General features: G+C 36.6%; 10 protein-coding genes across 10 annotated transcripts; 3 read left to right on the forward strand and 7 right to left on the reverse strand.

The window, feature by feature from the left end:
• Positions 1 to 544: 544 nt before the first annotated feature.
• RO3G_01516 (uncharacterized protein) lies at positions 545 to 3,653 on the reverse strand (the record flags this gene model as incomplete). The annotated part of the gene is made up of 4 exons (XM_067656107.1): positions 545 to 745; positions 796 to 2,071; positions 2,126 to 3,530; positions 3,635 to 3,653. 4 exons carry the CDS (start codon positions 3,651 to 3,653, stop codon positions 545 to 547), a joined length of 2,901 nt encoding a protein of 966 aa, XP_067512208.1.
• A 349-nt stretch (positions 3,654 to 4,002) lies between these two features.
• On the reverse strand, positions 4,003 to 4,119 carry RO3G_01517 (uncharacterized protein; the record flags this gene model as incomplete). The annotated part of the gene is made up of 1 exon (XM_067656108.1): positions 4,003 to 4,119. One exon carries the CDS (start codon positions 4,117 to 4,119, stop codon positions 4,003 to 4,005), a length of 117 nt encoding a protein of 38 aa, XP_067512209.1.
• A 782-nt stretch (positions 4,120 to 4,901) lies between these two features.
• On the reverse strand, positions 4,902 to 5,354 carry RO3G_01518 (uncharacterized protein; the record flags this gene model as incomplete). The annotated part of the gene is made up of 1 exon (XM_067656109.1): positions 4,902 to 5,354. The coding sequence occupies one exon, from the start codon at positions 5,352 to 5,354 to the stop codon at positions 4,902 to 4,904; it is 453 nt and encodes a 150-aa protein (XP_067512210.1).
• A 4,664-nt stretch (positions 5,355 to 10,018) lies between these two features.
• Positions 10,019 to 10,699, forward strand: RO3G_01519 (uncharacterized protein; the record flags this gene model as incomplete). Its single annotated transcript, XM_067656110.1, has 2 exons — positions 10,019 to 10,355; positions 10,410 to 10,699. 2 exons carry the CDS (start codon positions 10,019 to 10,021, stop codon positions 10,697 to 10,699), a joined length of 627 nt encoding a protein of 208 aa, XP_067512211.1.
• Positions 10,700 to 11,918: 1,219 nt separating this feature from the next.
• On the reverse strand, positions 11,919 to 12,074 carry RO3G_01520 (uncharacterized protein; the record flags this gene model as incomplete). The annotated part of the gene is made up of 1 exon (XM_067656111.1): positions 11,919 to 12,074. The coding sequence occupies one exon, from the start codon at positions 12,072 to 12,074 to the stop codon at positions 11,919 to 11,921; it is 156 nt and encodes a 51-aa protein (XP_067512212.1).
• A 1,404-nt stretch (positions 12,075 to 13,478) lies between these two features.
• RO3G_01521 (uncharacterized protein) lies at positions 13,479 to 13,730 on the reverse strand (the record flags this gene model as incomplete). The annotated part of the gene is made up of 1 exon (XM_067656112.1): positions 13,479 to 13,730. One exon carries the CDS (start codon positions 13,728 to 13,730, stop codon positions 13,479 to 13,481), a length of 252 nt encoding a protein of 83 aa, XP_067512213.1.
• Positions 13,731 to 14,338: 608 nt separating this feature from the next.
• RO3G_01522 (uncharacterized protein) lies at positions 14,339 to 14,545 on the forward strand (the record flags this gene model as incomplete). Its single annotated transcript, XM_067656113.1, has 1 exon — positions 14,339 to 14,545. The coding sequence occupies one exon, from the start codon at positions 14,339 to 14,341 to the stop codon at positions 14,543 to 14,545; it is 207 nt and encodes a 68-aa protein (XP_067512214.1).
• Positions 14,546 to 15,999: 1,454 nt separating this feature from the next.
• Positions 16,000 to 17,292, forward strand: RO3G_01523 (uncharacterized protein; the record flags this gene model as incomplete). The annotated part of the gene is made up of 1 exon (XM_067656114.1): positions 16,000 to 17,292. One exon carries the CDS (start codon positions 16,000 to 16,002, stop codon positions 17,290 to 17,292), a length of 1,293 nt encoding a protein of 430 aa, XP_067512215.1.
• A 575-nt stretch (positions 17,293 to 17,867) lies between these two features.
• Positions 17,868 to 19,223, reverse strand: RO3G_01524 (uncharacterized protein; the record flags this gene model as incomplete). Its single annotated transcript, XM_067656115.1, has 3 exons — positions 17,868 to 18,269; positions 18,419 to 18,820; positions 18,969 to 19,223. The coding sequence occupies 3 exons, from the start codon at positions 19,221 to 19,223 to the stop codon at positions 17,868 to 17,870; spliced, it is 1,059 nt and encodes a 352-aa protein (XP_067512216.1).
• Positions 19,224 to 20,625: 1,402 nt separating this feature from the next.
• RO3G_01525 (uncharacterized protein) lies at positions 20,626 to 21,772 on the reverse strand (the record flags this gene model as incomplete). Its single annotated transcript, XM_067656116.1, has 2 exons — positions 20,626 to 21,586; positions 21,744 to 21,772. 2 exons carry the CDS (start codon positions 21,770 to 21,772, stop codon positions 20,626 to 20,628), a joined length of 990 nt encoding a protein of 329 aa, XP_067512217.1.
• Between the last annotated feature and the right edge of the window lie 246 nt (positions 21,773 to 22,018).

Raw genomic sequence — 22,018 nt, forward strand, 5'->3', positions numbered from 1 at the left:
TCTCATCAATCGCCATACATTCAACATATGTCTCCCACATATCTTGTAGGTTGAAGCTTTTTTATATCCCCACTCATCTTTACGAATAAAATCAGAAGGAGGGGTATCTATTCTTGATAATGCATCTACAAGATGAATGCCTATATACACTTACTATTAAATATATTGAATAGAAAAATATCCTATTTTACTTGCCTAAATAAGTAGCTCTTTCTATGAGGTACCCCCACGATGCATTTTGAACCTCATATCCAACCAACATGTCAGGATCATACAATCTCACTTTTTCAATCAATATAAAAAACAATTCTGTTTCTGTTTCTCCATAATCAATGTCTGCGCCTAAAGCCGCGAGGTTAATAAACATGTATTTTATAAGTACTCATAATGCATATACTCACGAGAGGTACTGATGCCAATCTTGGTTATATCAAAATAATTCAGAGCTATTATCCCAATATGGTAGCCTTGTTGATATCCGTTGCTTGAAATATTTCGATCATCTGTTTGTAGACAATAAAAGATGACTTGTACAGAATCATGTTCAGGGTCTGGTAATAGGTCCTGTCTTGTATTCACTACACTTGCCATATAAGTAATCAAACGTTATAAACAATAAAAAGTGATTACCATGAATTTCTAAGCTAAAATAATCTACATGGTCATTCACATGGGTCACTTTAGCTACAGGCTTATTATTTTTATATTTGAAATCAAATGTTCCATCTATGGAAGGACCATCAAGCTATTATTTAATGATTAGCAGTAGCATCAATGTATATCCTATAATATTACTTGTGTTCCTATATAGGCGGCTTTGTGCTTTTTGGGCTTATGTTTATTTTCATGGAGCCATGCTTGCACCTCTTGAAAGCTAGGCGGAGGGATAGCTAGAGTCCATTGTCGAATATTTGTCTTTTTCCAACCCTCAGCGGTACCATCTTCCTCTTTTCGTCGTTCTGAATACACATTTTTAAATTCTTTTAGGCTATGAATTGAATCGCACTTTAGTCTAAACTCCTTTCCATTAAACACAGTTGGGTATCTTGGTACATCTGCAGGGTTTTTGTAGAACGGTTCTCGATAAGTAACTTGATCTACATTCAACAGAATTGGGTCCTCCTTGTGAATGATTGGAGGGGGATGATTATAGACATACTCTGAACGATTTACTTTCTCAATAGACACGTTTTGTTTTTTACTACTACTTGTTGTAGCATTTTCAATCTTTCGGAAATACGTTTCCCAATCATATTTTACTTGATCAGACGCGTTCAGGTTTTCCTCAATAGTTTTAGACTCTGAAGAGATTGAAAAAAGGCCAGATTTCTTACTTTCTTTGTAAACTTGTGGTAAAAGTGAAGGTTCATGTATAGAGTCCCTGAGGCTCGTCTGTCTGTCTGCCTCATTAGGAGACCATAGGGTATTTAACTTGTTTAAAAAGAGATTATTGATGCTGCTGCTACTATCACCTTTAAGCTTTTGGCTATCATGTTCGTTTGTTGGTTGCACATTATCCGAATCGATACTTGTAGGTATTGTTACTTGTTCTATAGATAATGATGAGTTAGAAATGGCTTGTTCCATTGGTAGCTTGGTCCTTTGCTCTTTTTGATTATCAAGAATGTTTCCAAACGAGCTAAAGTCAAGTAGTTGGGGTATCTGATCAGATTGATCGATTTGAAATTTCATAGGCTCTTTATTAAAATTTGCTGCCTCTTGATCTGTATCTGCAGTTGATGATGTAGATTGATGTATACTGCTTTGCTCTTGTGACGAAGACATAGATAAAGGAGAAGTTGTGTAGTGCGCCATCTCTTCACCTGCCTTTCTTTCCTTTCCCTTTTTCTTTCTTCTTCCAAATATAGGGCTTTCCTTGATAACAACAGATACAATCGTATCATCATCCTCATGAGGTTTTCTTTTCCTCTTCATTCTTTTCAAAATCTTTTTTTCCTGTTCCCACTGTGTTCTTGATGAGGGTTGATCTTTTCTTTTCCCTGAGTATTGATCTTTTGTCCCATCAAGTTGATCAATTTTATATTTTTTCAAAAATCGATTAGGTCGAGACCTATACACAGGAAATGGTTAGTAGTGGTCAAAAAGCGATGCAACATGTGTTTACATTGTATCGGGAGGTATGTCACTTATTTCAAATGATTTAATCGGCTCGTCTTCAAAAGCAAAACCGCTCCTTCTCTTTTGTCTTCCGTGTTTTTGTAAAATAGCGTCCATTTTTTGCACTTCGGCAACGAAATCTAACGTGCGAGGCTTATAAACCGGTTTATCCTCTTCTTCATATTCTATAGAAACAATCGGATGCTGAGATTTCTCATTTCGCTCCGTTTCTTCCATCCATTTGACAAGATCACTTTCTCTTAAACTATATTCTTCTTCATCAAACTCATCACTCTCTTCATCTTGTTGTTTCTGGCTTTGTCTTAGTTCATATACCTTGCTTTCTAAAGCTGATTTGCTTTCAACATATGAATCAATTAGACTAGTGTCCACTTCAGTCTGCACTTTCCATGTCCTATAGTGCGATGGACTTGATGATACATTAAACGATACCCCATGTGATGTTTGATCTGGAGGTGTGTTATATCCAGTAGGTATTGCTGGCGATGATGCATTCGTAGCAGAAGACTTGAATAGATGGTATTCAGGTGGATAAAGAGCTTCGACAGCCTGGAAAGCAGTCATGATATCAATTAGAGATGGATTACAAGGCTTACTCGGCTTTGTGCTTTGGTTTTGTATGAGTGTGCTTAATAACCTCCTATAAGAGGCTTCAGAGGTCCATGGGGTATTGGTTGTTGGTCGTTCTGGGGTATGAAAGAATGGCAAGATGGGTTTTGACCTACGTCGGCTTGCTTCATCTTTCCAGATAACCTCTAAGGACTTGATCAATTTGGCTCCTTCGTCTTGATGAGGATCATTTCCCTCAATCTCTCTCTCAATCAGGTTTGATCGATTCAAGATACACATCCCTGTTGCGTCCAGCTCCAGTTCACAATGACTTGCGCGCGGAAGAGCATCAGACTGTAAGTGTTTGGGGACTGTCTGGACAGTATAGATCGACTGATCATAGAACTCTTCATTTGTGAATGACTGGCTCAGTGGGCAATTTGACTTTGGAGCATCCGCAAGGGGCAAACGAAAGCGTAGTCCAAACTGAGAACCGACATGATCCGTGTCGAGATGAATCCAGTCCATGCCATATAAATTATAATCAATCATGAATTGAAGTTCAAATGATAGATGTGCTTCAAACGGCTGAAAATGAATGCCCATGATGGCTTGTGATTGCAATATATCAATGATCTGTTGTTTTTCAGATGGACGGGTCAAGTAAATCTTCAGAAATGTTTGGTGGCCAACATGATAGCCATAAAAGGGCGTGCCCTTGACAAGAACAATGGCTGCAATATGTTGATTTTTATCTGAATTGGGTTTGGACAAATCGAGTGCTTGGTTAAGGCAAGTGCCAAATTGAAAAATATCTTTTTGAATATCTTCAGCTGTGTGACCTTCAGGTATTGTATAAGGCACAAAAAAATAAGGGTATATCTTTGTGTAGTTTATTAGCATTTGTACAGAAATGAAAACCTTTTTTTTCTTCTTCTCATTTTACCTGATGAATGTGAAGACATGCTTTTTGTCCTGCATTGGTTGATCCAAATATTCGAATGACTGGTACTTTGGAAAGACTTTTGTTGCAAAATGGTGAATAAGCTCGATCTAAAGAGCATGGCTTATGAATGTAGTGATCTATATTTACGATTCTTATAGAAATCGTCATGTCGTTCTGCAATCAATTAAGAAAAAAAAAGTGTTTATGCGTAGTTCTTTTTTATTTCATTTTTTACAGAACAAAAAATATAAATGATAGTGATAAATGAAAACCATCTTATTTCTTTTGAAGATTGGCAGGAATGACGACTTGATCTCTGTGAGCTAGTTAAATTTAGGTTAATAACAAATGCAAGGTACTATTTTTAATTATATACCTTGTACAATACTAGTAGTATCGTAGTTGCCATATTTTTCCAAGACATAGTCACAGTTCTTCAAGAAAGTATGCATGATGGGCACAGGGGTACTGGCTTCGTTTGCCATGTTAATAATATGACTTGTATCCTTTCTAGCGCCAGCTATATTGAATGGAATCTGATCCCTAAAAGTCTCCTGGGATATGCGCGAAGCAAAGAGAAGCCACGTACTGAATAGCAGTGAGCTTCGGATTAAAAAAGGAGCATAAAATAAGAATCTCTTTAAACAACTATGTATTGTAGCAGCCACAGTTGTTTAACAACTTAAAAAGACTTAATGGAAGGCTCTTTTATTACTCTCCTTTTTTTAATAGTTACTTTATTTGATTCAGATGCTTCACTTGAAGGTAAGCCTTCTGATACTGACATGTTGATTGCTTCTTTACTGTTTTTGTTTTACCATGCTCAGATATGAAATAACGCATTTCCTTTGGAAATAAATAGGCTTTCAATGCCTCTTTGGGCATATAGGAAACAGTAATATCATTTCTCTTATTAACATGAGCCTGACGTTTGATCCAATTGGCATGATGAATAGCAATATTAGAATGCCAAGCGCCAAATTTCATTTCGTCTGCAAACCAGAATGTTAGCCAAATGCTCATAGTATATCCAGGAGCACTTGTTTGAACAAAAAGGTATTGTAAAATGTTGATAGGTGAAGAGGGCAACATTTTATACAATCACACCAAATTAATTTTGGGACAAAATATTGAAACAAAAAATTTAAAAAGTATGGCATGTAAGTCCAAGACCAATTAATACCTGTGAACCTAAGCTTAGGATTTCAAGTTTTGAGAAAAGAAAGATTCACATGTTTATTTTAAGAATATATTCATAAAATGATTCTCAGTATTCTGTTGCGCCGCCTTTAGCTTTGATAACTGCTTCACACCGTCTCTTCATGCTTCGAACTAATCGGTCTGCAAACTCATCATCCATTCTTTCCCGCTCTTCTCGTAGAGCCACCTTCAATTGCTCCAAATTCTTGATCGACGATCTTTTTCTTTCAATTCGCCTTTCAAGAGCATTCCAAACATGCTCAATGGGGTTTAAATCAGGGCTTTGAGCAGGCCAGTACTCAAACCCCCTGATTTGGTGGGTCTCCTTCCACCATCGAGCATAACCACCTGTATGACAGGAAGCACCATCCTCTTGGAAGATAAAATCCCTCTCCTGATGCGCCATGACATTCGTAAACCAAGGATGGAATCTATTGGCCAAAGTATTGATATATGTTTCTTGGTCTACGGAACTGGTATCAATAATTTCTAAAGGTCCCAAACCTCCTCCCCAAACCATAGCACCACCGCCACCCCATTTGACTGTGGATATTATATTTCTTTCGTCATAACGCTCTCCTTCCTTCCTGAGCACTCTTTTTCCGCGTTTACTGCCTTCTACACAAAAGCGCGACTCATCAGACCAAATAACGCTTCTCCATTGGTCTTCCGTCCAATTGAGGTGTTCCTTCGCCCAGCGAAGCCTACTTTTGCGGTGTCTTGCAGTCAATCTAGACTTGTGAGCTGCTCTGTACGATTTGAAGTCAAGTCGATCGACATACGATCGAAGGGTTTCTATGCTAACAAAAACATTCAGCTTTGTTAATTCCACATTTATTTCTTTAAATGAGGCAAAAGGATCCTCTCTAATAATCCTGTTCAAGTGCCTTTCAGTTCTTTCATTTATTTTCAATGGATGACCTGTTTTCTTGTGAGGCAAAAGGCTGCCATAGTTATCAATCTTGGTTTTTATGTCTTGCACAGTAGACCTGTTCAATCCAACAAGTTCTGCAATCTCTCTAATCGTATGATGTGTTCTAAGAAGATAAAAAACACCTCATGCTTTACTTTCTTTTGTTTCATCTTCAGATATAATTAAAGGTCGGGTACAGTCTTTGGAGATTTGAGCAGACATGTTTTTTTTAATGAATTGATGGATGAGAAAAAGATAACTTTATTTTGTTATGAGGTTAAAATTATCTTCAATTTCTTTGTCCGAAAACTTATTTGGTGTGATTGTATAGGGTAATTCATGGAGGTTTTATTTTATAATGCAAAATTAATGCTTTGTTAGAATTACATGGTACCAGGTCCTTGTCAAGCCCGTGCTCAAACAATTTATAATCAATTAAGAGATAACATTATACGTAATGTGTATAAAGAATACCAGGTTATATTTGGGAACAATATTCTCCAGAGATTGGCGAAGGCATGCATAGTCACCCTTTCACCAGATGGACCAGCTTGGTTTTACCTATTATGTCCGAAAAATATTAAAACAGTACAATAAAACAAAGATACAACTGTAAAAAGTATAAGCTTATCTACTTAGAAACGTAAACTGATTATTATAGAGTGTCTTTTGCTGGCACTGTCTATTTATGAAATATCGTTAATTTTTAATTTGGTAAAGGGTTATGGATTTGATGTTAGTTTTTGTTGCCTGTATAAAACAAGCACAAAAAAAAAGGAAAGCTAAGAATTGTACATTATGTTTAACCTTTTACAAATCCTTGTCGAAACCACCCCAAAATGCTAATCTCGCTCTGTAACACCTGATAAACTTTCGTTTGCACTCATAGGTGATTATGTAGATCTCATAAAGTTTCTCCCTCTCTTTTTTTTATTTTTTTTTTTATTTATTTTTTTATTTTTTATTTTTACATACACAAAATGCACTGCTTAAAGACATTCAATTTCATGTGTGGATCTTTTGTATAATTTATAGCTTTTGATATTTAGCTACAAGTTAGAAATAGCAAACAGACAACATAATAACCATCTGTTATCACGATTGCAATGTAAAAGAAGAGATTATTCATTAAGATTGTATAAAAACTAGATAAAGGTTTTTATTTATTAAATATTAGAGCTTTTTAGAAGGCAAAGAGGAATGAAAAGATTCATTGGGTTTGAATTAGAATTGATCGCAAACCATTGATAAGCAGCAAAGAGCCAAGCACTTGAACAACAACCTTTTTGTAAATAGCCTCTTTCGATAGTCTGGTTTTGTTTTTTTTGTTTTGCTTTTTTTTTTTTTTTTTTTTAAGGTAGTAATTTTTTTAAAAGATAATATTTTTTAAAAAGATAATAATAAGAATCACCCTTGAATTACTCTTTTAAACACTTTTCAAGTCTATAGGATATGAGTGGTACCCCGAAGGGCGTTCCGTTCACTGTCAGGTTCTAAGTCTATGTCTGGAATGTTCTGCGAAAGATATACCCTATTTCTAGGGATCACCCTCTCTCAAGCAAAGCGTGACCGGGTCTGTTACTTCGCTCGTTGTAGCTTCAGATGTTAAGACATCTTCCGTCTAGCACTAGGATGAACAGAGCGGGTGTTACTTTTACTTGAGTTCCCATTCCTCCTTAGAGCTTACAAGTTCCAGCAGATCATCGTCCCATCCTGCCACAGATTTTAGAAGCATAGCAAAGAGGTCATAAAGAGATAGAAAGAGAAGAGATTACAGAGATAATAAAGAGACTACCAAAAGAGAGCTTTTACAGGGAAAGGATTGCACCCAAGTGGGCCATGCAGACATGAAAACAAGTACAAAAGCAGCCTTAAAGAAAAACCATTTATATTGACACAGAAGAGAATAAATATTGAGCTAGAATAAAAGTTAATAAAAAGGGTAATTCTATTCTGAACATTACTTTTTAGCCAGAGGAGTAGCAAAGAAGGAATCTTGACCAAGGCAAACAAAGACAGGCAGAGTAAACTATTTCAAAAATGTTAATAAAATAATTATATAAAAAATGATTTTACCATTTTATGAGGCCAAAATATGATTTCTTTTTTAACCATCAAAACCAATGGAATGAAGCGTTTAGCATTAAATGAAATCAAAAGGACCATAGAAAGATAAGCAAAAGAGTACACCGGCTTTTGATGTTAGCTGAGACCAAATAAAGAGACAAAGAATAGATGCATTATGTAGGCCATATATTTTAATGTTGATTAAAGACAAGCTTGATAGTAGGTAAGAGGTTTTAAAAGGCCAAAGGGAGAGAAACATGTTTGAAGCGCAAAAAAGTAGCAAATCATTTGTTTAGGAAGAGGAGTTTTGACAAAAGACCATAAGGGCCAAGTTTAGATTTGAAAAGACAAAATATTTAGGTCATCAGTTTCAGAGAAGATTGATTGTTTGATGAAGAAAGAAAGAAAAAAAGTTTTGGCAAAAAGAATTATTTAAATATCTTTTTTTCACATTCTTGATGAGTCATTCTCCCCCTTTTTTTTTCTTATATTTTTAAAATTTTTTAAAACTTATTTATCCATAAAGAGATGGTAAATAAAAGGACAAAGCCATTCTAAACTAACAAGTAAACAAATACAGAGAAAAAAAGTTATTTGTTTAATTATAGCTATTAATCTTTCGTATATACTAGATCCTCTCATTTAAAGCTTTAATAATATATTTTTATTCTTTTAGATGAGCTTTATATCTTAATAGACAAGGTAGTTACTTGCTTATTTTTATTTGTACAACCGTTTTCTGCATAAAATGTACTTAGGATTTAAAGGCCTACAATCCTCTTTTATATTAAATTCATACCTTTGACTAAAAAAATACTTTTTTTGTACTCAGATTGTATTTTATATTAAAAGATCCTTTTTCTTTTTTTTCTTTTGCTATGAAGGCAAACGTTCCTTTTAATTTGCTTAGTTAAAAAATAGGGGCAGGTCTATTTCGAATTCCGTGTGTAACAAATGTCATACGGAAAAATCTTAACCTACCCCTATTGTTCACGATACAGAATAAAAAAGTTTTTTAGATCGATTTTAACCATGTAACTCTAAGTTACTCCTTGACAAACATTTAATCTTACTTTATAACAATAATTATTAAGGAGAAAACAGATGGAATAATCAATGAGTACTCTTCTTTTTTTGCGATTATTTTTCTTCATATGTAAATCCGTTTTTTTTTGTATTACTATTTGGGGCTGGTGCTAAAAAAAATATTTTTTTTTATGTATGAACTGTAGATACTGTCCTTTTACAGTGATTTTTGATTTCTTCTTTTTGATGTTTTCCAATTTTCAGAGCACTTGCACCCAATTTGAAGTGACTACTGAAAATGTGGGTTGATACTACATGCTTTCTGTTACACCAGTATTTTTTTTCTTCATTTTGCTATCACAATGCCAAAGAAATTGCTAACTAAAAGACTCCCCAGTGAAGTTAATTGGTTGCATAGCAATAATAGCAATAATAGCAATATCTTACACATTAGTTTCTTCAATTTCTTCAAGACTTATGATAAAAGAAGAGCCCATATACGCTTCTTAGAAGTTATAAAGTGCATAGAAGACGAAGCCAAGAGAAAAAAGGTACTAGAAGATTATGACCAATGGCGCAAGAGCCGCGAGGCAAAGGACTTTTGGATACAAAGAAAGCAAGTAGACCAAGACAACACCGATAGTACTATTAGTCAACAAACTGATACTACGAACATTACCACTACAGAAGAAAGCATTGAAACGATCAGTTTAGCTGATGCCAAAGCAATTATGATTGAAAACATTATACCTATTGATGACAACTCTAACGACCTTAATTTTTCAAATTCTTTGTCAAAGTTTAAGCGTGATGTTTATAATTCTTTGGATGTCTCCCTCCTCACATACGAAACCCATTTACAACACCTACTTGCGATGTCCAATATCTTGTTTATTGGAAAAAATTCAAACTGGTGTTCTGAAATACAAAATTATTTTGTAGATCCAATCAAGACCATTCGCAAAAATATATATGATTCTTTTGGTTTCAATGAATCAAACCATAAGTTTCCGTTAGATATCATGATGGCCATAATTACAATCGTCAATGATATCAATTGTGACTTACTGACTCGGTTAAGTGCTGAGAGCAAAATCTTAGCAATAATAAACGATATTACGGATACAGTGGCCATTAGACTTTTGCTATGTATCAAATCAATGGTAGAGACATTACCCATGGTTAACCAAAAAAAAGAAATCAAAGAGTTTGAACTTTGTACCAGGTTCTTACAAACTGCCTTTCAAAAATTATTTGATTATGATGACGATGAATTAATCTTCAAATGGTCAAATGCTAACTGTTTCGATAACACCAACAATGACAGTAACCAAAACCGCCCTGATGGTATCGTGGAAAATGACAAGAAAGCAGTGGGATATTTTGAAGTAAAGCCAATTACATATGCCAAAAATCATAGAAAGGTTAATATCGATCTCCATCGCTTGTGTGTGTTCTCAAAAACGGGTTCAGCAGTATGTAAGGCAAAACATATGTTCCAAATTATGGCTGTGGGTAAGTCTACGATCATCAAGACTTACTTGGGTCTACTAAGCTTTTATTTCTTAGGCACTAACATCCAACTTCATCTTAGCCAAGTAAGAGGTGATGTCTTAATAGTGGTAGAATTGGATAGCATCCGGCTTCCTTTATCTCTTGATGAATTGCCACAAATGATACCCTACCTTGACCGCCTCTACAATGTAATGGACACCATTTATCGCTGCTGTTATGAAAATAATACGGTTGACGTGCTCAGTGAATTTGGCTACTGTTTGGAGCCCAAAGTAATTAAAGCCATAACGGAAAAAACTACTGACAGAACACGTAGTAATTGTTTCTACCATTCATATCATTAATTCTCTCTTACATTGCCTTCATTTGTATGTAAAAATAAATACTTTATCGATTTTCATTAAACTGCAAACAGATAAAATTCTTGAGCACGATATTTCTATTTAAGAAAGTGAAAATAATCCATCGAAGACTAAATATATTCATTGTTCATTTATTAAACAAACTATACTGCGAAGCCTTTATAATAACATTCGACCTATAAGCATGTTTTGCATTTTGATGACTCAACTATATATGAAAAATTTTTTTTTTGTGTATATATATATATATGTATATATATATATGAAATTATAAAATGCATGTTTTTCTTAACATACACTATTTCCAGAAATTAAAGTCGTATTTTGTAAAGTTTTATAATGCAAGTTATACAGAAAACGACATATGGGATGCGACATTCATTTTTGGAAGCACTGTATGCCATTTATAAATAGAAATTATAATTTATTGTGTGGATATATTTCGTTTCTGAGAATAAAAGAATACATCTGGTATATGTTATAAGACATTAGTGAAGTAGAATGTTGCCTATCAAAAAAAAAAAATCAGTACAACGCCTATTTCTAGTGTCGATAGCAGCAAGTTGTCAACAAGGCTTAGACTAACACTAAGGCCAGTGTGTCCAAGTCGACAACTAGACTGAAGTATGGTGTCTGAATTAACTACTAGGCTTAGATTGACACGAAGGTCAATGTGTCCGTTGGTCTACAGCTTGGCATACTCGGCGATGTTGTGTCTGAATTAACTACTAGGCTTAGATTGACACGAAGGCCAATGTGTCCGTTGGTCTACAGCTTGGAACACCTATCTATCAACCGTTTTACTGAGTAAGCTAAACACTTACCTTTAATCAACATTTGAGAAAAAAGAAAAAAAAAAATTACTACGTAAAATACGTAATAGTTTGTGACTTAGAGCATCGCCAGCAGCTGCCCTATGTATTTTTCCTCAAATCGTGACGACCTTTTTTTCAGACACCAATTTTTTTGCGGAAAAAATAAGATACCTATCAAAACCATAGCTGTTATTGCTTATTATTTGTGATTTACTGCGTAAAAACTTGTTCCGATTACTCTGTAACAATCGTATTGACTTTGTACGCCAATTGGTATAATCTACCGCATAATTACGTGTAACCTTTTTTATCTGACGCTTGACAAAGACCTATGCCATTTGTACCTTCGGCCCAGATGGTATTTTCGAAAGAATCTCTGCAAGATGTTATTGGAGGTATTGTTGGAAAGCAGACTTTCGCGCAAGGATCGGTTTTCCACGCCAGAGACCAGGACCAGAAGGAGAAGTACCAACACAACAGGTGACTGAAAGCATGGAGTGGTCTGTCCAAGAAGCATTCAACTTGTGTAAGTTACTTGCCATAACTGCTAAACACCACGCTTGACTGACAAAGATGTAGTCGATTGTTGAAAATATGCTTTCATTTCGTCTGAATGTGGGCAACTCATGTAAACCATCTTTTTTTAGTGTATTATAAAAGTGATCTTCTAAGAACGAGATCCATTGTAGCGATGTTTGAGATGATAAGGATGATCTTGCATAGGAGTAATTAAAATCTCCAGTGATCAGTAGCCGGTCAAAATTGATATCCAAATCTTGTGCGTGCAAGAGTTCGAAGACCTGGTCAAAAAACTGCTGACGTTGACGACCTGAGGAAGCGGGTGCATAGAGAACAAGTATGAAGAAAGGAGCAAAGGCGTGACTGGAATGTGTGACCTTTGTGAGGATCATTCGGTCATGTTCTGGCATCATATTGTCTGAAAGAATGAAAGAGGGATTGAAAGAGACAATACCACAATGGTAAGTCATTGAGTATCGAGCTTGAAATTGAGTATTGATAAAGGAGCGTGTGGTATCAGAGATGTGAGTTTCTTGGAATGTCATAATGTCTTGTTGTAAAGAGCGTAGATAGCGTATAAATCGTGATTGCTGTTTGGGATTGTGAGATTTCCTAAACCGTTACAGTTTAATGAAACAATATGCAGTAATAAGTTGTTATACTTATTACTCATATTATTGTAAGATATTGTTGACGGCGTCCTCATCCGCCGCATGGGTGGAGGAGGAGAAATCTAAACGGTGCTCATCATTTTTGGAGACCTGCGAATCAACAATCATACTCTCTGCCGGTTTGGATGCCAATGTAGACAGCATAGTAGGGTGAGTTCGAGTGATTGGACGGTCGTATGGAGTTTTTTTTTTTTTTTTTTTTTTTTTACTAATACTGTAAGTCGTTTTGACCTGGATGTTGTAGCAATGGCAACGTTCGAAGGAGCAGGAAAATTGACCGCATAAGAGGACATTGGCGAGCCGACAACGGGAGCTTGGAGGGTGGTTATATCCGAATCTACCGAAGAATCTACCATAGGTTCTTCAGGTACTATATCCTTATCCGAGGTGATAAATTGTTCCGTTGGTGGAGTAATTTCAATCGATTCCACCAAAGTAAAGAGACGAGAAATAACTGCAGGTTGTTTACGGGCTTTTTTGGAGGGTTTATCGCAGGAGCATTCAGCAGCAAGATAAAAACAATAACGACAATATACCGGCATCTGATTCCATACAGCATAAAAACCATATTCACGCTATTCGTCCCACGGGATTAAATGTGTCAAAGCTTCGAATTGCATATTCTTAGAAGACACATTGAAGAAGGCGTAACCTGTGCACATGTAAGTACCAGTAGTGGGCTCTAACAGGATGCCTACATCCAGAATATCTCCATATTTCCTTAAACTCTTTTGCAGACCTTCCAACAAGGCCTTCTCACCCAAAAAAAGGTAAATTGGATAAACGAAGACGGACAACTTGCATATGATTATCCATCGCTCGACATGGTATAATAAGCGAGTTATCCGCAAACTTAACACCGTTTGTGCAACATTCATCAGCAGGATCAAAATTAATCTCAGCAAATTTGAGGGATCCAACTTGCTGAGTGAGGACACCTACTCTAGAGGGATATTGCTGAGCGATCAATCTCAAGAACTCAATCTTGGTTTCTTTGCGTCCAGTCATATCAAGAAATACACTTCCAGGCCCATGCCCCGGACGCCAAATACTGGATTTAAAGACAGTTGGCATGCCATTATCGATCGATGTTGGACCAGCGATATTTGCTGTTGAAAGAGAGCTGGATGAGTGCAGAAGGGATTTACGGTTTTTGGTCATCACCCGTGCCTAGGATCGTTGTGATGAATATGTTTTGTACCCTGACGTTGTTGAAGTATTTAAATGAGGTGACTCTGCTAAGTCACTTTTCTGAGTAGGATTATTATCGTCAGAAAGAACCATGCAAGGTTAAAAATAGAAGATAAAGATGTGGTTTTATTTAATTTAAATTCATATTATAATTTATGCAGCAAGAGGGGTTGAGTGTGCCCAAAGTCGCCAGAAAGTGTATGGTCCCAAGAGGTGATGGCTACGTTCTACTGAAGGAATTTAATTTGGATAATTGAGATGTTCTGCCTGGTAAATCAATGAAAAAAAAAAAGCCAACAGAGGAACACCAGTAAAGTTTTTGCCCCAGCATACAAAATTTCTTATGAAGTATTTCGATAGGAATCCTTTATCGACCCCTGAAATAGTTAGAGGAATTATTAATAATTATTTATAATTAATTAAAAATGATATACTTTGCCATTACTTTTTGTTCATTACAAAAGAATACATTGTTTGGTTTAATGTGGTGGTTTATTCCTCATAGATTTTTGGAAACCAAGAGTGCTTCATATACGGTTGAGTTGCCTTCGTTGAACTTGAGGATATTGATTTCAGAGCTTTTCTGTAAACGAGCCATTAAACTAGAAACGGCCGGTCTTGCCCAAACCTAAAAGTAGATAGCGACATGATATGTTCAAACAAGGAACATTTATCGTAGCAAGGTGAGGGCGAAATAACTAGCTTAAACGCACAAAGTTGTATTTGAGAAGCTTCAAACTCCTTTACCCATGGATATAAGCACTGCCAAAATGAAGTGTCATTTTACTGGAATCACTCAAAGACCGTTACGAGCCTTCATTTAATACGCTCGAAAAGCGTATCCAGGCCGCCATGCACTGGAGCAGTTAGTTATTTCGTTCACCTTGCTAATGAAAGCCGCTACTAACAAAAAAGAGAAAATTAGTAGCGTTTGCATACTGTTGAATATTACATAGCTAACTGTGAGTATTCACCAATATTGACAAGATAGCAAGTAGTTTGTAGTTTAGCAATAGCTGATTTTAATCAAACCAAACTGATTATGACATGATGCGGTCAACTAGCTGAGTAGCAAGATAATGTAGCACAAATGATAAAATTTTGGATCAAGAGAACAATGCTGATCACAAAAACAAGTTTTGATGTCGGTCGACATAGATAGCAAGCAACATAAACAATAAATCACGCCTTTGTTTATATAAATAAGATGAGTATTTACAACAAAATAACAGGCATTCAATAAATCAAAATCTTCTTGCGCTTAAATAGCAATCTTTTCTTATTGGACCACAATAACCTTTTCTTTTCTTTTCTTTTCTTTTCCTTTTAACTTAATCTTTCTGATCTGATACCCGAGTTATCACGAATCAAGAAAGATTCCTTTTATTTTTATCTTTTATCAAACACTTTTAGTCTTAACCTTATTGATCTATGAAGACCGGGTGGTCACTACTATCAAAAGAACTGTTAAACGTTCAATCAAATTGACTAAATTCAAGTCATTCAAGGCTTCAAACCTCAAACTAAACAAATCTACATCACTTTAATACAAACCAAATCCCAAGTACTAACAAGTTACAATAACACGTAGCGTTAAATAATTGCAAAGTAGAGTTCCTCAAGTACCCTTCATTTGGTTCACCAAAGGAGTGCATACAACATGCACTAGAAAGTCAAAAGTTTAACAAGAAAACTATACAAATGTAGGGTTACGTATGTACACGATCACCGGTTACGTCACATTTGATAAATCTTCAAGTATCTGAAATATGTGTAATAATGTTCTTTCTTCAGATAACCTACTTGCATATAAAGGAATTCTAACGTTGAGTATCTAAAGCAAAACTAAGACAATTTCAATGTTATGGATTTTGCGAAAACAACCAAAATTGAAAGTTTAACTTCATTTAAGAAAGAATTTGCAAAATGTTTAGTAGAGATCGCGAATCTAGACTTAAATAAAAATATCAAAGACATGATTACATATGCCAGACAGAAACGAAACAGTCAAAATGAGGTAAGTACTACGGTGTTGATTCCTTATTGATGTCTAACAACGCGTTAATGGATCACAAGCACAACAAAGATGAAGCAATATTTTTATCGTATAGCACGTCAAAAATATATCATTGTCAAAAAATATTTGAAGACAATAACAAAAACTCAAGCTGTGGAGGAAGAAACAGCTACTATTGAGAATGAATCAACTTTAATCGAAAATGAAATTGATTGCAAGTATACAAAAGAAAACGATGACGATGATTTGGTCAAGATATTTAAGGATTTGGATCCAAACAAAAGATGGAGATTAAGTACAGGCAAATATGTGGAAAATGAACTATTCATATTTGGCTTACAGTGCCAAGAAGATCACCCGAGCAAATCTCTCATAATAAATCCAGGTGATTTAAGCTATGTTGAATACGGTGTCTTTACTAAGGAAGAACTCGACGAAATCCTTAACTTTGAAGAGAAGAAGCTGTCTTTGCCTCCATTACATGTGGTAAAACATATGGACAAATACAATCTCAAAACCGCCGCGGATATCCGTTCAGCTTTGAAGAAAAACCACACTTTTGAAGATAACCCAGATAAAGACATAGATTGGATCAATTACACAGTGTACGGTTTATTACGTGAATACGAAAGTGGGAATATGAAGAAACATCACTCCGAAATATGGTATCAAACGCACATCTGGAGAATGATAGAGATATGTTTTGACAAGTTTGAAGATTTGGAGGCAGCCATCGGTGAATCAATGAGTATTACAAGCCAAAAAAGAAAGAACCAGAAGAGGACAATCAGTGGAATGATGCCGATGGTTAGAAAGAGCATGGGTCACAAGTGCGACTCTGTATTTAGGACATACCAAGTAAAACATAGCAAAGGTTTAGAATTTGGTGCAACTGAAGCTAAAGGAAATTATGATAATTCTTCAGATCACTTAAAAGACGCGCTCTACAAATTACCAAGAACCCTTAAGGATATGCTTGATGATCTCATTGAAACCAAACCAGAATTGAGAGGATCTTTGCAAACGGTTGGCTTTATTCACTCTGGGTTAGCTAATACCATGCTCCAAGTAGACAGACCCACGGAATATGTAACTCGTGTTACTAGGCACAAAACCATCGAAATCAGCCACTCTATTGAAAACTTTGGGGCTACTATTTTACTGTCCATGTTGTCAGCTTGGATATGCGCAGAAATTGTGAATCAGGTTTTTCAACTTTTTACCTCGTCGTCTGAAGAAGCAGGGGAAAAAGAATTTTCCTGGATGAGGAACTATCTTGAAAAACAAAAAGTTTTACCTATGCCAGCTACATCTCGATCAACAGAGACGCGCTCAAGAAAGAAGACAAAAATAACCAACTAATCTGCTATATCCTGATCATTATTATAATAAAAATTTACCATATTCAATACAAATTGTATTACTCTAGAAGATTTTTGATTGATTGGCTAAAATTTCGAACACAATAAGAGAGTTTTGGTTGGCTAGTCAAAATTCTGAATACAATAAAGAATTCTTCTTTTTCTGGCCATCATCTGCAATACAGATTGCGTTAAGATCAGTGGCAATTTCCTCCACCGATATCCCCACCGTTACTGGTTCTTCCGTTGGTTCCTCCATTCTAATATTACGAACAGATTGTCTAATTTTAGGGTAAAATACTGTAATCAAAACGAACTTTGGTAATAACAAAAGTGAAAATTACCAATGTTGATGAAACGAAGACTGAAGATGTGATACATGCTCTCTGAGCCACGCTTTATTTTCCTTTTTTATAATCATAATAAACTTGTTTTCCCTTTCTTCCCCATGTCTTTCAAGCTAAGTTAAACTATTCAATTCTTTTTTTTTTTTTTTTTTTTTTTTTTTTTTTTTTTTTTCAGGGAGGATACTAATGATAATGATAATAGAAGAACAATAAGTAGCATAAAAGTTGTTTATCCAAAGAAACGGTACCAGGGTCGGGTATGTATCACATCTTCAGTCTTCGTTTCGTCAATATTGGTATTTGTTGTCGTATCTAAACGAATTCCAGTTGACTCCACTTCGACTTCCGATGTGATACGCTTTTCAGGGCAAGAAAAAAGTGAATTACTAATGGCTATACTAAAGGACGATTGTGAGGATGGCTTGTAATTGTATTGCTCAAAAGTATTAGAGTTTAAGCTCCATTTGGCATACTTCTTGACATCTTTGATGGAGTGATCTAATTCCACAGCTTTGGTACTTGAGGCTGCTCGTATAGAATGGGCTTGGTAGTTATTGGTATCAACTCCTGCCTTATCCATGGCTGCTTTAATCCAATTTGCAACGGTAGTTGGTCGAACGGAAGTTGGATGCTTTGTAATCGAGTCAAGGTATGTCAAAAGAATGTTTGATCTTTAGGCAACGTTTGTCTGATTGTAGCTGTCTTCAGGATAAATTGATGGGCTGTTCGGACTGGGCACACATTTTCATCCTCAATTGTTCCCAATGTAACCGATTTTACCTGACCTTCTTTTGGAGTTCTTGCATTAGTAAGAATGCTTGTGGTCGTTTCGTCTTGTTTTAATATAACATCATGATATTGCAGTCTATCAATATCCGATCTTGGTCTCCACATGGTTGCGATGCATAAGAGTAGGATCGTTTTTAGTTGTAATTGAACTAGAGATAACCCTGATGTAGGAGATAATTCCTTCTTGATATACTTCACAAAAATATTGACATCCCATGTTGTTAATTGTTGTTCACTAGGAATTTTCACCTCAGAATTTCTCTTCGTTGTGAAGAAATCTTTGATCAATGGTTGGCCGGCAATGGGCTGTTTTTGACTGTGAATGATTGAAAATACTGAAGCGATTGATGAGCGCAAGGTATTTAGGTGAATGCTGCTATATTCTTTGTTATCCTGTAGAAACCTTAATAAGTTTTTAATATCATAGTCCAATGGGTCACAAGAGGGTTGTTGTTGGCGACACCAAGGTGCCCAGTAGCTCCATCCATTGTCATAAATTTTTTGAGTTGGTTGTCTAGTTTTTTTGGTTTAAAAATTTTACCGTTTCCTCGTCTAGACCATCTTGTAACCTGCTGTTGTTGATAATAGCCAAGCGGCTAGAGACCATTTCTGACTTATTTTCCAAATGATTGTTGGTTGTAGGTGTTTCATCCTTAGGATCATCGGGAACCAGAATTGGCTGGGCCACAATGGAGTCACTAGAACTGCTCGCTTTGCCTTTTGTTCTTGAAGTCTTTTCAGTACTTGGGGTATCAGTTTCCAAGGTGGATATAAATACATCCCCTTCAGTAATCATACTTGTTGCAGGGCATCTACGGCTGAAGCTGCTGGGTCTGTTGACTATGTCCAATGCTTTGGCAGCTGGTGGTTGTGGCGCGCTGCAAAGGCGTCGATCTTCAGCTTCCCCCATCTTTTCTGTATACAATTGAACATCTTTCTCGAACTCATTGATTCGTATAGCGGTTTCTTCAGTCAGCTCAATTTGTCTGCCTGAGTGACCATCACCCCTGGAATGTGTTGATATGTTACCTTGATGTTGTGCTGGTTGCATAATTCTTGTATTTGAATTGCTAGGTCCTGCAAGATCATTGATGTTGTTCCCCCTGATTTGGTCGTATACTTTAAGGCGGTCTTGTTGTCCGAGTAGATTTTTATTGTTGAGTTTTCACATTTTCCAGCATGGTGCTGAATCGCAAATAAAATTGGCTTCAGCTCTCGTACATTTATTGAATGAGATTTCTCTTCCTGGTTCCAAAATCCTGAAGCTGTGATCAGTTCCGAGCTGATTCCCCATCCACTGTTTGATGTATCTACATGGATGATCGTATTCGGGTTTTCTGTTTGAATCCTTTGGATTGGGAGGCCGTTCTTCTGTGTTGTGAAAGTTTCCCACCAACGTAACTCTTGAAGGCTGGTGTTTGACAATTTGCAAGTTGCTTCCCAGTTCTGTTTCGTCAGGTGTAATGTCCTCGACAGGTCCCGTTGTAGGTATCTTATCTGTAATAGAGCCTCTCCCACTGCTGGAATCATGGAAGTCATCTTCCCTAGTAGGCCTGCGATCCATCTGCACGTTTTCTTCGGAAAAGTAAGCAACTGTCGAATTATCTTCATCAGGTTGGTAATCTTCAATGGTGGTACAGATATCAGCATTGTATTGCTGTTGAATGCAAAACCCATAAACTCCTGAGTTTTTGATAGTATGAGAATACTCTTTTTGTAGTTGATGAGGAAGCCTAGTTTCTCGAGATGATGCCTACTTTGATCGTCGATTTGGTTCATCTCTTGTTTTGTCTTCGCCGGGATGCAAATGTCGTCCAAATAATAAACGATTCGGATCCCTTCTTTCCTCAGAGGTTCTATGGCATAACGCATGATTTTGGAGAAAATCCTTGGTGCCACACTGAGGCCGAACGCAAGGGATTTGTATCTGTAAACCACTCCTTCGTTCTCGAAACTTAGGAAACCTTGGGAGACCACGTGCATTGGAACCACTACTTATGCGTCCTTTAGATCGATTTTGCAAATGTAACCGTCTTTTTCTATTAGCTCTTTTAGCGCTGGAACTCTTTCCATCTTGAAATATTCGACTTGGATGAATGAGTTCAATTTCTGGCAGTCCAGAATTGGTCTTCTCTTCGTCTTTTCTTGTAAAGTAAAGAACTTGGAGAGGAATTGCCGATTTTGTGTAGGGGATATCTCTATCTTCCCTCCATCCAAGAATTTCTGTACTGCTTTGCTGATAGAATTATTGATCTTCTGCTGTCTTCGCCTTCTTTTGATTCCTCCATGGGATCGGTTTCTTGGAAAGTTGGATCTTGTAACCATTTTGAATTACTTATAGGGGCCAAGGATGATTGGTTATTGTTTTCCAGTAAGGGAGAGAATGTTATAGGCGACTGCCCGGTACAATGCCATCTGAGGGGATGGTGTAGTTCATTGTTGAGGTTATAGTAGGGTTCGATTGTGTTGATAGTTGTTGAGTCGGTAGTATTGATGGAGATTGCGGCGGTAAGGGTTGTAATTTGTGTACCATTACTGACTGGAAGTTCTCTGTGTTGAATGGTCTGTTGATGTTGTATTGTGATAATTATTGGTATAACTGTTGTTGTTGAAGGTTGGGGCCCCACGTCCCCTCCCCCAAAATAGTTTTTTGTTCCACCTCGTCCATAGGATCCACGTCCTCCTCGACCTCTTCCAGCTGAGGTACTGGTGATTTCTGCTTTAAGTATTCGTTGCTGATAGTTAACTTCGTTGTACCTTGCAATAAACTCTTCACTAAAAGCTTCTCGCTTGCTTCCTGACTCCTTTGCTTCCAAGTGTTTAAGACTTGGGGGTAGTCTAAGCGCTCTAATGGCGTAGTCTTTAGCCTCTTCGTCCTGTTGTCTACCTTGAACCCAGGCATGGATTGCAAGTCGCTTGGCACTTTCCAACGCTTCATCCAAAAGTTGGTTGGCTTCTTCTGCTGATAGTCCACCTGATTTGATGGTAAGGAGCTGTTCGAGGATTTCTGTTGCTGCTCTCCAATGTAAGCGGCAAGTTTCTGCTCCTTTGTAGTGCGCATTGACCACTTGGGTGGTATCCACGGTGAACTGTTTGAGTTTTGGTATGAAAGATTCGTTGATTTCTTCGGCCACAGCCCACTCTACGTGGTAGTATTTGCTGATTTCACGTTTGTAACGTTTGAAATTGTCTTGGTGTTGTTACTTCGTAGTTTCGTCCAAAAAGGAAGCGATTTCCAATGGTAACTCTCGCTCTTCTCTGGCTTGTTGAGTTGTTATTTGTTCTTCGATCTTAAAACGTTAAGAAATTCAAATACTTCTTATTCTGTGTATGTTCTCTGCTCATTGTTAACAGGATAATCAGTCATAGTTATTCCACGATACGCAGCTTAGAAAAATATGGGAACGAAAGGGAAAACAAGCTTATTATGATTATAAAAAAGGAAAATAAAGCGTGGCTCAGAGAGCATGTATCACATCGGAAGTCGAAATGGAGTCAACTGGAATTCGTTCAGGTACGACAACAAATTCAAGACACTAATGTTGAAAGTGGGACAACCAAGGAAATTTGGGACACTTCTTTGAAAATGGG

Source organism: Rhizopus delemar, genomic scaffold (genome assembly GCF_000149305.1).
Source record: "Rhizopus delemar RA 99-880 supercont3.1 genomic scaffold, whole genome shotgun sequence".
NCBI lineage: Eukaryota > Fungi > Mucoromycota > Mucoromycetes > Mucorales > Rhizopodaceae > Rhizopus > Rhizopus delemar.